This window comes from Prionailurus viverrinus, chromosome E2, assembly GCF_022837055.1.
Source record: "Prionailurus viverrinus isolate Anna chromosome E2, UM_Priviv_1.0, whole genome shotgun sequence".
Taxonomy (NCBI): domain Eukaryota; kingdom Metazoa; phylum Chordata; class Mammalia; order Carnivora; family Felidae; genus Prionailurus; species Prionailurus viverrinus.
Window position 1 is genome coordinate 51,850,172 of NC_062575.1, and position 12,866 is coordinate 51,863,037.

The following is a 12,866-nucleotide window of genomic DNA, read 5'->3' on the forward strand; positions in this document are numbered from 1 at the left end:
GAGTGGTTACTTTTGGGGAGAGGAGCAAGAGGGAGACTTTCAGTTTATTCACCTTCTGCATGATTTAAGCAATTCGTAATTACTCTAATAATTCTATTTTGATATCATTTGCTGGGTCATATCTAAACGCGATAATTTACAATGTAATATTAACCAACATAAATAAAGCTGACAGTTGAACGTAAGTAACTGAATACTACAAACGCGGCCAGTCCCTGCCCCCACCTCTCGCCAGGCCTGGCTCAGCTCCTCGGCTCACCTAACTTCATCTTCTTGAGCGTGGAATCCGAGTCGTCCCGGGGCCGCTTGCGGGCATCCTTGCCGCTGGGCATATTGCGGGCAATCTCAGCCTGAGGTGTGCCTAGGTCCACCAGCAGGGTGGTAATCTGGGCCTGAAACTCCAAGGAGGCCGGGTGCTTCAGGACACTCAACAGGTGCAACTTGAGGTTCTTGCGCACGCTGCTCACCTGGGATTTGGCCAGCGTAGGGGGCAGGTTGGCTGTGAGGAAAGAAGCAGGAGCTCTGTCCCGTGGACGAAGCGTATGGGGCCCTGCAAAGCTCAGTTCCCGAGTCCCCAGCTTGGGCAGTGGTTGCAGGCGCCTCCTAGGAAGGTTCCTGCGCTCTGAGATCTCATGTGCAGCCGTCCCCCTGCACGAGCTGGTGCTTAAAACCCTCAAGAGGTCTCCATCGGGATTAGTCAACCTTAAAACAAAAAGAAAGCTCACCCTCTCTCCTATTAAACATAAAGTCTCATCTCCTTCCATCTCTGGTCTGGAAATTCCAATATGCCTCCCCCGGGGAAGGCTATCATCACCAACTTCACCTCCACAATGTCCCAACTGAACTGCCGTCAACAGTGCTTTGTCGGCCCTGCCACCAGAATGATATTCCAATGTCTAACAGTCACCTTCATGAGCAAACCTTCCCTGTTCTAGAGAGAAAGAGGATGCCTGTAATTCTGCTTGCTCAGCATCCTTCCCTCCTTCATCAGCCAACAGTGCTCCCGTTTTCCTTTGAGGGAACCACCCCGGCTCCATTCTCAGTCCAAGTGGGCAAAAGACTCAGAGCCAGTAAGAACAATGTAAATCCCTCGGGCATTGTGATTGGTTCAGAGACAGGTTACCAGGGTCTTCTCAGCCAATCAGGCACAATGGGCATCAGCCCTTGGACTTCTGATGGAATGACTGGGAAGGAAACACTCTGTCCCCTGGGGTTGCCAAGTGGACAGAAGGGAGGCCTGGAGGTATTGGGGGCCATCTTTGCTACCCCAAGGAAAGTGACACAGAACAGAGCCAACGAGGAGAAAATAAGAGCCAAGAAATGGAGACAGATCCATGATCTGTACTTATTCACGCCTCAACCCCAGACATTTCAGTTTTCACACATGCACAAAAGCAGAGAAAAGAGTATCACAAATAACCAAGTACCCATCAACACTCTGCTTATCTTGGCACATCCACCCTGCCCTTTTTTTCTTTCTTTCTTTTTTTTTTTTTTTGGTGGGGGTGGGAGAGTCTGGAATATTTTAAAGGATTTAGCAGACATCATATGATCAAATCATCAAATCATAAGATATGATTTCACCCACACATATCTTAATATTAAAGCCAGCTTTGAACCAGGCTTCTGTCATAGGCAACTAAAGATTCCTGTCTAAAGAATGCTTCCTGTGTCCAGACCTACCAGAATGATGAATCCCTCAGGGACCCACTACCCGGCTCACATTTTCTCAGGATGGAGCAGACTGGCCAGTGGAGAGTGGGAGGGCAGTGGCCCAACCTACCATGCAGGGTTTCGTAGGCCTGGATCACCTCTGACATGAACATGGGCCTCTGGCGGGCGATGTTGGCAAGGGAGCCCAGAGCTGTGGTCAGGTTGATGGAGGAGATGGCGGGATGCACCATGAACTTGAGCAACTGCTCCAAAGCTGCCTTGCCCTCTTCCCACAGCACATCTAATGAGGGAGAGAAAAGAACCAGTTGGCAGGGGCCTTTCTCCCTGGCCTCTGGAGAAAGCAGCCTTTGGGGCCAAAAGGGGAGAGACCCTTACACATGGCTCAGAATGGCTGGAAAAGACCAGAAAATTTAGTGGCTGATGAGTCCTAGGAGATGGACTATTAATGAGCATAAAAACTTAGGGGCGCCTGGCTGGTTCAGTTGGTAGAGCATTCCACTCTTCATCTCAGGGTAGTGAATTCAAACCCCACACTGGGTATGGAGCCTACTTTTAAGAAAACCCTTAAAACCAGCCAGCATTTACTAAGTGCTCACCTCCTCAGGGGACCTCACTACAAACCCGTGGAAAAGGAAATGAAGTTCAGAGAGAAGTTAACTCGCCCACGTTCATATAATAAGTGTTGAAGCTAGGATTTGACCCTAGCATCTGGGCTCTTAACCAACGTCTTATACTGTCTCCAGAAATGAAAACCTAAGAGAGAAAACAGGGGCGGAGGAAGGGGAGGAAGGTAGTTGGTGTAGAGTGACTGACAAATGGGACGGGCTGATGGGTGGCACTCACTGTACTGGATGTAGGGGTGGTCACGAGGGATGCGGTCCAGGCTGATATCATGCTCCTGGCGGCGGGGCACCTCCGAGTCTGCCATGCGGGGTGACAGGGTGACAATGAGGCCCTCCACAAACTTGATGGCGTGGGTGCGGATGCCGTCATTATCAGAATCCAGCAGCAGAATGATGTCACCAGCCATGGCGGACACCATGTCCCAGCAGGCCTCCTGGAGCTCACTGATGACTCGTGACTTCACCATCCACTGCGAGAGGGACAGGGACAGAGGGACGGGGACAAGACATCGCCAACTCCATCACTACTCAGAGGTCCATAAATGATGACGCATACATTCATCTGGAAAACATTTACTGAGCTACACCTCTGCCCCAGACCCTGTGCTAGGTGACGGTGGGGACAAGGCCCAGTGATGACCACGACAGGTCTGGTTCCGCCATCATGAGGTTCACGCACGGTTAACAACCCGGAGTGAAGAGGCTCAAATCTTACGACAAAGGGATAACAACGCTGACCTCACGACATGGCAGCGGAAATCAAATGGATTCATTTATTTCATTCACGCTAAAGAATACCACATCACAGTGTGTTCTTTTCCTTATAGAACTTACTAGATCTAAAATTAAAATTTCTGTGATGCTTTTGACACAAGTCGGTCTCTCTCACTAGGCCATAAGCACCACTGAGGCCCCTGTGAGTCACAGAGGAAGTCCTCAGGGAATGTTTGTTAAATGCATGGATGGATGGATGAATGGGGAGTCCCTGACCATTAGGACATTAGACCCCTTTGTTGTCTGTTCCCAAAAAGCAACAGCACATCTTGCCCATAAAGAATTTGACCCGTCCCTGGTTTAACACAGCTGTCCCTGTCTAACCAAGGAGGCTATAAATGAGACCTGTCAGATCGGGACGCCCCCTGGTGGGAGGGAGCGCTTACCTGCAGGGCCACCTTGTAGAGCTGGGTCATGGTGAGGATGGCCTTCTTCACCACATTCACATTCTCATCCCTCAAGAGCATGTTGAGGTTTGCGATCAGTTTCAGGAGTAACTCAATGTCTCGTTTGCTGGGGGATGGAGAAAAATAGGCAAGGGCAAGCTGGTTCTTTGGGTATGTGATGGGAGCCTGGGGTCCATGAGGAAAGGGAAATTGGGATCAATGTCAGGAGACTGGAGTAGAGGCGGGGCAAAGTCAGGGACTGCACCTGCCCTGTCTGTCAGCAAACAATGCTTGGCACCTTCAGACTTAGCCACCCATGAACCTTCTCTCTAGGTTAGTGCTGCAAACCCCACTCTTTCACTGTTAGGACTCTGCTGTTCACGTAAGGCACGGCATCGCCAGACAACGGTGTGAATCTGGCCAAGCCAACTGTCTCGTCTAGGATACTACTTACCTCACAGCTTGCTGTGAACACTGCAACAATACTGTAAAGTACTTAGAACAGGATAGAAAGCATCTGTAAATACGGGCTGGCATTACTAGAAAGCACTTGGCTTTATGTAATCACTGGTCTTCTTTACTAATTTGTTTACCTCAATGTGGGGCCTCTGAAAGCAGGGGACCCTTTCAAAGTCAGTCCTAGTGGAGCCCCATTTTCCGTTGAGAATGAAATACGTTATTTGTTTGATGAACTAAAAACTTCAGGAAGGCCACACCTAGAGCTCAGGTCATGAATGTAATTTTCACGACATTCTACAACGTGAAGTCAAATATTAAGCTCGTCGGTCAAAAAAAAATGTGAAACTCAACTGCCAGCTACATCACGGCAGAAACAGTATCTCTACTTCCTCACTGTCGTATTCCTACAGCCTCACACAAATGCCTGGCACGTACCTGCTGAACATTCGGTTTTTCTGCAAACTCTGGAAATTTAGCACATATTCTCCCAGTATAAGGTGGCGATTACGAATCTGGGCAATGGTATTACAGATATGGGTTAAAATCCCAGCCCCGCCACATACTGGCCGTGTGATCTTAGGAAACTTAACTTCACCTCTCTGAGTCACGGTTTTGTCTTGAGATAAATGGGCCAAATAACTAATCCATGGTGTTGTTTTGAGAATCAAAGTAGGTAACTAGGTAAAGCGTTCAGTATGGTGCCTGACAAACAGAAAACAGTCACTAAATAGGGGCTATTTTATTTCCTGCGTCACAAAGCACCAAGTAAATGCTGAATGAACAAATGACTCAGCTTGAACAAATCACTTTATCATTTTGAGCCTCCGTTTCCGTTCCCTTAAAAGGAGAATAACAGAGCCAAGGCTGCTGCGAAGATGACAGGTGAAAACAGAGGAGAGGTTTTCACACAGGGCATGGCAGAGTAAGCGTGCCATGTGGTCACCACTGCGATGAAATTTCTGTTCAACCAGTATGTATTCAGTTCCTCCTACGTGTCAACACTGTTCCAGGCACTGGGATAGAGCGGTCCACAACACAGAGAAGGCCTGTCCTCACAGGGTGGACATTTTTGAAAGAAAAAGCGTCAAGGTATTTCCAACTAGTAAAAACACTATAAAAAAAACAGTGCAGATGGGGATGCCAGAGGTGTGGCAGCGGACTGGCGTGGTCAGGAAAGGCTTACTGAGGAAGACCAGAGGGAAGTGAAGGAGCGAGCCAGGTGGCTCCTGGGGCGGGGCCTGGGGGGGAGGTGAGCATCCTTTGCAGGTACAGCAAGCTGAGAGAACAGAGTTTTTTAAGGAACAACGGGGGGGAGGGGCGGGGGGGGGCTGGAGGATGTGAGTGAAGATCAGAGAGGCCACCAGGAGCAGATGACGTGAGGGGGAAGAGTCTGGGTTTCAATCTAGGTGAGACAGTGGGCCAGTGGAGGTCTGACAGCAGGGGACTGTCAAGATCTGATTGACATTTTAACAGGATCACTCTGGCTGCTGTAAGAAGGAAGCAGGGAATGGTTATGGTATTTCCTCTGGGAAGGATAAAAATGTTTGAACGAGATGGGTGAAATGTACTATAAATGTCACTGAATTGTTCACTGAAAAATAGTTAATTTGGGGGCACCTGGGTGGCTCAGTCGGTTAACTGTCCGACTTCGGCTCAGGTCCTGATCTCACGGTTTGTGAGTTCAACTCCCGCATGGGGCTCTGTGCTGAGAGCTCAGAGCCTGGAGCCCGCAGCCCGCTTTGGTGTCTGTGTCTCCCTCTCTCTCTTTCTTTGCCCCTCTCCCGATCACGCTCTGTCTCTCTCTCTCAAAAAGAAGTAAACGTTAAAAAAAAATTTTTTTTAAGTAGTCAATTTTATGTCATGTGAATTTCAGTTCAATTAAACAGGAGAGAAAGTGGAAGCAGGGGAACCAGAAAGGCCCCTCCCTGAAGTCATCTAGGGAGGAAGTAATGGTGGCTTAGAGCAGCCTAATGGCCCAGGAAGTGGTTGAAAAATGGTTAGATACTGTTTAAATTCTGAAGGTAGAGCCAACAGTCCTTACTGATGACGTAGATGTGAAGTGTGGGAGAAGTAGAGGAATCATGAATGACTCCAAGATTTTGACCTTATTAAACACTTGCTGAGGAATCAGTGCACGTAGGAGGGAAAATGGGTCTGAGAAGCAGAGGGTAGGGCCAGGCAGGGAGCTGAAGAGGCGGTCTCCACCAGGGGTGCTCCCGGGGGCTCCCTGCGCCACCCCGTACCATGCCTCCTCGATGAAGCCGATGACAAATTTGCGCACTTCAATTGACTTGTCCGCCTGGAAAGCGATGATCTCCTGCCAACACCAGGAAGGTGGGTCGGGGTTGCACCAGGATCCTTCCCCTTCCCCCTACACCCACACCTTTTCTCTCCCGTTGGTCACTCACGTCCAGAAAGTTGTCCAGTAGTGTGGGATCTTTGTTGATGATCAGTTCCTGGACCTGGAAGGAGACTGGGGATGAGGAGGAGGGCCATACATATAAAACCAGGGGCCAGTCAGTACAGATAGGAGTGTGTAGAACACAGCATGGAGGGAGGCAGCAGATAAACTCAGTTCAAATCCTGGCTCTGCCACTCCCAACCACAGCCCAGGCAGGTTGGCTTCCCCTGAGTCTGTTTGCTCTTCTATAAAACGGGGATCTGAAATGCCAACTCACAGGGCTCCTGTGAGGCTTGAATAAGAAGATCATACAGGGGGCGCCTGGGTGACTCAGTCGGTTAAGCGTCCGACTTCGGCTCAGGTCATGATCTCTTGGCTTGGGAGTTCGAGCCCCGTGTCGGGGCTCTGTGCCGACAAGCTCAGAGCCTGGAGCCTGCTTCAGATTCTGTGTCTCCCTCTCTCTCTGCCCCTTCCCTGCTCACGGTCTGTCTCTCTCTGTCTCTCAATAATAAATAAACGTTAAAAAAAAATAAAAAAAAATAAAAAGGTAAGAAGATCATACAGGGCACAGGGTCCTGGTGGGTAGCGAGCACATGATATACAAGGGGGCTAAAGAAAAGAGGAAAGTGCTGCCCAAATTCCTTCCTGAGGCCCATCCATCAATTCTCTCCACTCTGCGTGTTTCTATTCCCCATTCACACTGCCAGTTATGACAGTGAGAACCCGTCTCCTGATGCTCTTGGACTTGCCAGGCTCTTTGGAATGAGCCCTGCCCACAGACAGTCTCATCTAGGCCCGGGGCCAGCACAGGCCTGGCTTCCACTGCTGAGGAGTCAGCTACCCAAGGCCACACGCCGAGCAAGTAGCAGAACGAGGGTTCTCATTCGGCCAACCCAAACCCCCGGCTCCCGAACTTCACCTGCCTCCCGGTCTGAACCACATCCAGCCCCCACTCCCATCTAATTCTTCACGCCTTCTTTTGCCTCTGCATAACCGACGGGGCCCTCTGCTGGAGACACTCTCCCTCTCTCACTTAGCCTGCTTCTCTCCTTGTCCTCCAGGTCTCAGCTCTGATGTCCCCTCTTCCAGAAAGCCCTCCCTGACTCCCCACCCCTAGGCCAGGTCAGCAGGCTGGGCTCCTCCATCCCAGCCCTGCCCACTCTGCTCCCACTGTCTGGTGACCTGCACGTCTTCCCCACTGGACAGAAACCCGGCAGTGAGGAAATACAAGCATGAAGAGCAGCGGATTTGGAGGTGGAGCCCAGCATTCAAGTCCTGGTTCAGCCAGCTCCAGCAGACTGACCCGAGGCTCATTTTTTTTTTAAGTCCTGAGACTCTGCTGCCTTCTGTAGAAACTGGGGACCAGAGTACCCTGCCTCTCAGCTTTTGTGAGAATTAAGTGAGAACATGCCTGTATGGCACTGAGCAGCACAGCAAGCACATTCTAAATGCTTAAACGTGGACGCCGGTGTTACGCCAGCATCTTGTTTTGCGCATGTTCCCACCACCCCCTACCCTCGCGCTGCTCCGTCCAGCATCCCCCTACCCCCTCACCTGTTTGAGTACTGTGATCTTCGAGTCATTGGTGATCAGTGCCGCCTGGTTCAGGAGATCCACCACCTGGACGGAGGGGAGAGGCAGGTGACGGTGCCAGCCTGGCCAGCCCAGCCCCGTGGGCACCCCCTGGGCCCCGTCACCTGGGGGTGGACTGCCCCAAGACAGGGGCTGTGGCTCCCCATTCCAAGCCCTTCTCTCCGTGCTCACTCTCTCTGAGGTGGTCATGCCATCGATGCCCGGCCCCTCCTCTTGTGTGAAAAACTGGGATGCCACACTCCGGCGAGTGATACTATCTCCGCTGCTGCCTGCCATGCCTGCTGTCCCGTATCTCCTGGAAAAGGAGAGGAGAGATCAAGCTCCAGGGCCCTGCGGATGGGCTGGACCTTCACCCCCACTCCACAAGGGGCTCAACCCTCCTTTCCATTCTGCCTCGTCCCTGTTGGGTCTTCTGAAGTCCCTCCCCGATCCAGGGTCTGTCTCAGACTTGGGGGTTATAATCTGGGAGAAACTGATGCCTCCCAGGTCAGAGGCAGTACCTCGTGGAGTACCAAGCCTCACCTCCAGCACTTTACACACAGCAGGCTGACCACAAACGTCTGCTGAATGACTGAACAAATGGACACACAGCAGCCACCTCGCTGGTTTCCGTGCCCCGTCTTGCCATCTGGGCTGTACTCTGGACTAGAAGTGAGAGCAGGTCTTCTAAAACATAGCTCTGAGGAGCACCAGTCACAGAGTCCTACATGCTAAGTATTCACATCAGAAAAGGCCTAAAGAAAGGTTTCAACCATTTTCTGGAATACTCTGGAGGGTGTTTGTTTGTTTGTTTGTTTGTTTGTTTAAAGGGGAGGAGAAGGGGTGCCTGGGTGGCTCAGTCAGTTAAGCATCTGACTTCAGCTCAGGTCATGATCTCACCGTGGTCCTGAGTTCGAACCCCATGTCCAGCTCTCTGCTGCCAGCACAGAGCTGGCTCTGGATCTGCTGTCCCCCCGCCCGCCTCTCCCCCGTTCACGCTCTTTCCCTCTCCTCAAAATGAACATTTTATATTTTAAAAGGGGGGGGGGGGAGGCGAGACTTGCGCATCTGTCCCAAAGTCACACTTGGCAAAACTATGAAATAAGGATCAATTACAGCATTATTCCCAACAGCAAAAGACTGTTAGCATCCCAAGGATTCTCCAACAGGGAGAGTGGCTGAAAAGCCATGATAAGTTCACGTAATAAAATACTAGGCAACTGTATAAAGAAAGGAGGAAACTGTATATGGAAGTGAGGAAAATCTCTCTGCATTGATAAACAGTGGATTCCAGTGTATGTTAAGTGAAAACAAGCAAAGTGGAAGCAAATGTTTACTGTATGCTCTCCCCGCCCTTTTTTTAATATTTATTTTTGAGAGAGACAGAGCATGAGTGGGGGGAGGGGCAGAGAGAGTGGGAGACACAGAATCTGAAACAGGCTCCAGGCTCTGAGCTGTCAGCACAGAGCCCAACGTGGGGCTCGAACCCACGAACCGTGAGATCGTGACCTGAGCTGAAGTCGGACGTCTGACCGGCCGAGCCACCCAGGTGCCCCTGCTCCCTTTTTACAAAAGGGAAATACATACGTACGCATACATACTTTGAAAAGACTGAAAAGATGAACCAAAAAGCGGAAGTGGGAGAAAACAATAAAATAAATCTGGTGGATCTCAACGTATTATCAAAAAACGACGTGCCTGCATCAGCCCACAGACCACAGAATAGAGCGATTCCTTTTTGTCAAGTTTGTGTGTGGACACACAGAACCAACCGGGTCTGTTTCCTTTTCTATAGAACAGGGGTGGTAACAAGGTTTACCCTCCCAGGACCATTCTGAGGACTAGATAACTTAGGAAACATAACACGTGTGATAAGTATAGCTACTATTTTTATGTACACCTGAAAAGACCTGGAGGATGTTGCACAGACCGTTAATGATCCTTTGAAGGCAAAACAAAAAGATGCACTTTCTAAAAGGAGTGGAATTCACCAGATGTCTGCTGAATGAATGAGTATCCAAAGACCTCCTTCCTGTCTCCCTGCCATCTGTCACACCCACATCTTGCTTAGAGTCAAAGCCATCATCCTCACTACAAGACCTCCTATGAGTGGCTGCTTCCACCTCTGTCCTCGCTTTCCTCTAGTCTCCGGGGCCCCAGGTCTTCCCTATTTCACATGTCAATTCCGTCTCCTTCTCCAACTGTGTCACTTTTTCTACACAGCATTTATTACCACCAACATACTATATATTCATAAGCTCCATGAAAGCCGGGGTATGTGTGTGTGTGTGTGTGTGTGTGTGTGTTCACTTTCTAGATCTTCAGCACGGAACAGCGCTCGGCACCTATTAAGTGCTCGGTAAATATCTGAGGGAATGCCAAAGGGCTTCAGCAACCACTGGACTTAGTATCCGTGCCCTTTGGTTCTAGAATGTCTGAAAAATAATAGCTAACGTTTAATAACACGTGCCAGGCACGATCCTAATACATACATTCACTTATTTAAACCTCACGGCACCAACTCGTTGAGGCAGGTACTATTTTTATTTTTATTTTTTAAAGCAGGTTTCACACCCAACGCGGGATTTGAACTCACCACCCTGAGATCAAGAATTGCATGCTCCACTGACAGAGTCAGCCAGGTGGCCTGAGGCAGGTATTACTTTTAATCTCCATTTCACAGATGAGGAAATTGGAAGGCAAGGGAGGGAAAGTCACTCGACCGAAGGCTCACAGCTTCTAAAACGCAGACCCAGCGGCAGGACCGCAGGGTCTGTCCTCCTCCCCACCACGCGGGGCTGCCTCTCTGAATGGAACACCTGCTCCCGTCCAGGTCTGTTCATCCAACACAAGGGGCATGGTCACCTGACAGCCAGCAGACTGCCGTCTCTTAACCAGATCACAATACACCTTTTTCATGATGAACCTTTCCACTCTGTCCACGATAATAATGCGTTGACATCTCCCACTTTATTTTTTATTTATTTACTTTTTTTTTTTTTTTTTCTTATTTGCCCTGCCTTCTTCCTCTTCTACTTTTTGGTTTATCCTTTGCTGTCATGGGGCATGAACACATTTCCCTTTCTTTTGTATAAAAAAAAAAAAAAAAAAAAAAAAAAGGGGGGCGCATATAATAAGCCCTGCCTTCCATTTCCCCCGTTTTCACTTAAGATATTCTGGAGCCCACTCTCTGTATCCGTGTACAGGTATTTTCTTCCTTCCCTTCCCCCCCAGCCCCTCATTCCTTTTTACGGTTGCATAGCCTTTTATTACGTGGATGTTAACCAGCTTTTTTTCTGCCAGTCCTTTCTGCCTAGTAAAGAACATCTGGGGGTGTTTGCAGTCTTCTGGCTATTGCCAACGCTCACTGTTTCCCTTTCCCTCCCGGTATACTCCCACCCGGGAGTACGACGACTCCCCTCATTTACGCAGTAACCCCAGGACTATCTTTCTTTCATTCATTCATTCATTCATTCATTCATTCAACGAACAGTACCCGGGTGTCTTCAGTGCGACCAGCGCCGTGCTGGGAATTCGGCGATGACCAACACATACTCAGTCCCTCCCTGTCCCCGTGGAGCTCACGGTCAAGGACCTAATCAAAAAGCCTCACAAATACAGGTCCAATGGTAAATCAGACCACGTGTGGCATGAAGGAAAGGAAGAGGGACCTATGAGAGCGTCTAACAGGCGGATTTCGGGACGGAGGGCGGGAAAGGAGGGCTTCGCATAGGAAGTGACGTTGGTGCCGAGACCCGAAAGATGAATGGGAGTTAGCCAGGCAGAATGGGTAAAAGGATGTTGCGGGCAGAGGGGGGACAGCATGTGCAAAAGGCCTGAGGCGGGAAGGCCCATGGCGAGTTTGAGGAACCGGAAGGCCGGGGCAGCTGTGCGATGTGAGGAGCGGGCAGAGAGGCCGCGCCGAGGCCGGCGGGGCCGACGCGCCTTGGGGGCCACGTTGGAACTTTGCCCTGAGGGCACTGGGGAGCCACGGGAGGGTCCTGAGCAGGAGAAGAAACTGGGGTCCCGAACGTCACTGCGCCCCTTTCCTCGCAGCGCCCCAACCCCCCGGCCAGCGCCCCTGCCGCTTGGGGGGGCCCCTCCTCCCTTCGTTCCCGGGCCCCCACGCCGCCCCCCGCTCACCGCGGCGCCGGCCTCCGTCCCCCTCGCGCCCCCTCAGCAGCGCCTCTTCGCAGACGCCGCCGTCGCCATCTTCCGTTCGCCGCCGGGACACTGCGCACGCGCCGCGCGCGCGGGGCCGCCGGGAAATGGAGTCCACGGTGCGGCCCGAACCCGCCCCTACCTCCGGCTGCGCGAGCGGCCTTCCGCCCTCAGCCAGACCACGCTGGGGCGCCCTTCGTTTCCGGCCTTTGAGCGCCGTGCCTTAAGGGAAATGTAGTCCCTTGGCAGAGGCACTGGACGGAAAGGAAGGTAGAGGCTTTTGGGAAATGGAGTTCTCGGTGGTTCTGAGTCCCTGGACGGCCGGCGTTAGAGCGAGTGGACAGTCCGGGCGACGAAGCTCTTAGGTCCTGGAGATGGTCTGTCGCCCCAGTGGAACCCAAGCAGAGGCTCCGATGCCCTCCACCGTTGGTCCTGACCATTTACACAGGCTGGAGCACTTCCAGCTGTCGGAAGCTTCAATCATCCAGTCTGTCCAGTGGGAATGTGGGTTCGAGGGCCTCTTACGGTCCTTATAGCAGCGTAAGGACCTCTGCAATCCGCTGCGCTCTGAGCCCCCTTTCCTCCGCCGCCGTCATACTGGGCTCTGGCTATTCGCCCTCTCCTGTCGAGATGATGAAACCCACTGGAGTAGAAAAGCCCCAGAGTTCTGCCCTTGGCTTTAGCATCCGCAGCGTCTCCCACCTGCAGCTCCGTCCCTCTTCGGCCACCTCCAGCTTTCGCGGCCACGGGCTGCGGCTCCCGGCGCCTGAGGTCTATCTCCTCGCAATCCCGCAGGGGGCGCCCCAGCCCGAGCGC

The 12,866-nt window shown here is 51.4% G+C and overlaps 1 protein-coding gene across 3 annotated transcripts in view; it reads right to left on the bottom strand.

Annotated features, from left to right (window-relative positions):
- The window catches only part of SYMPK (symplekin scaffold protein), a 34,939-nt gene extending 22,760 nt beyond the window's left edge, over positions 1-12,179 (bottom strand). For 2 of the 3 annotated variants that reach the window (XM_047834815.1, XM_047834817.1), the window contains exons 1-9: positions 12,033-12,179; positions 8,082-8,205; positions 7,872-7,937; positions 6,325-6,378; positions 6,160-6,233; positions 3,458-3,584; positions 2,518-2,767; positions 1,784-1,954; positions 260-499 (exon numbers count right to left, since the gene is read on the bottom strand). In XM_047834815.1, the coding sequence (XP_047690771.1) occupies positions 260-499; positions 1,784-1,954; positions 2,518-2,767; positions 3,458-3,584; positions 6,160-6,233; positions 6,325-6,378; positions 7,872-7,937; positions 8,082-8,186 (1,087 nt within the window). In that variant the 5' untranslated portion in view covers positions 8,187-8,205; positions 12,033-12,179. Of the gene's footprint in view, positions 1-259; positions 500-1,783; positions 1,955-2,517; positions 2,768-3,457; positions 3,585-6,159; positions 6,234-6,324; positions 6,379-7,871; positions 7,938-8,081; positions 8,206-8,432; positions 8,556-12,032 lie in introns of all 3 variants that reach the window. The other variant, XM_047834816.1, reaches the window with a different exon arrangement.
- Positions 12,180-12,866: the final 687 nt, after the last annotated feature.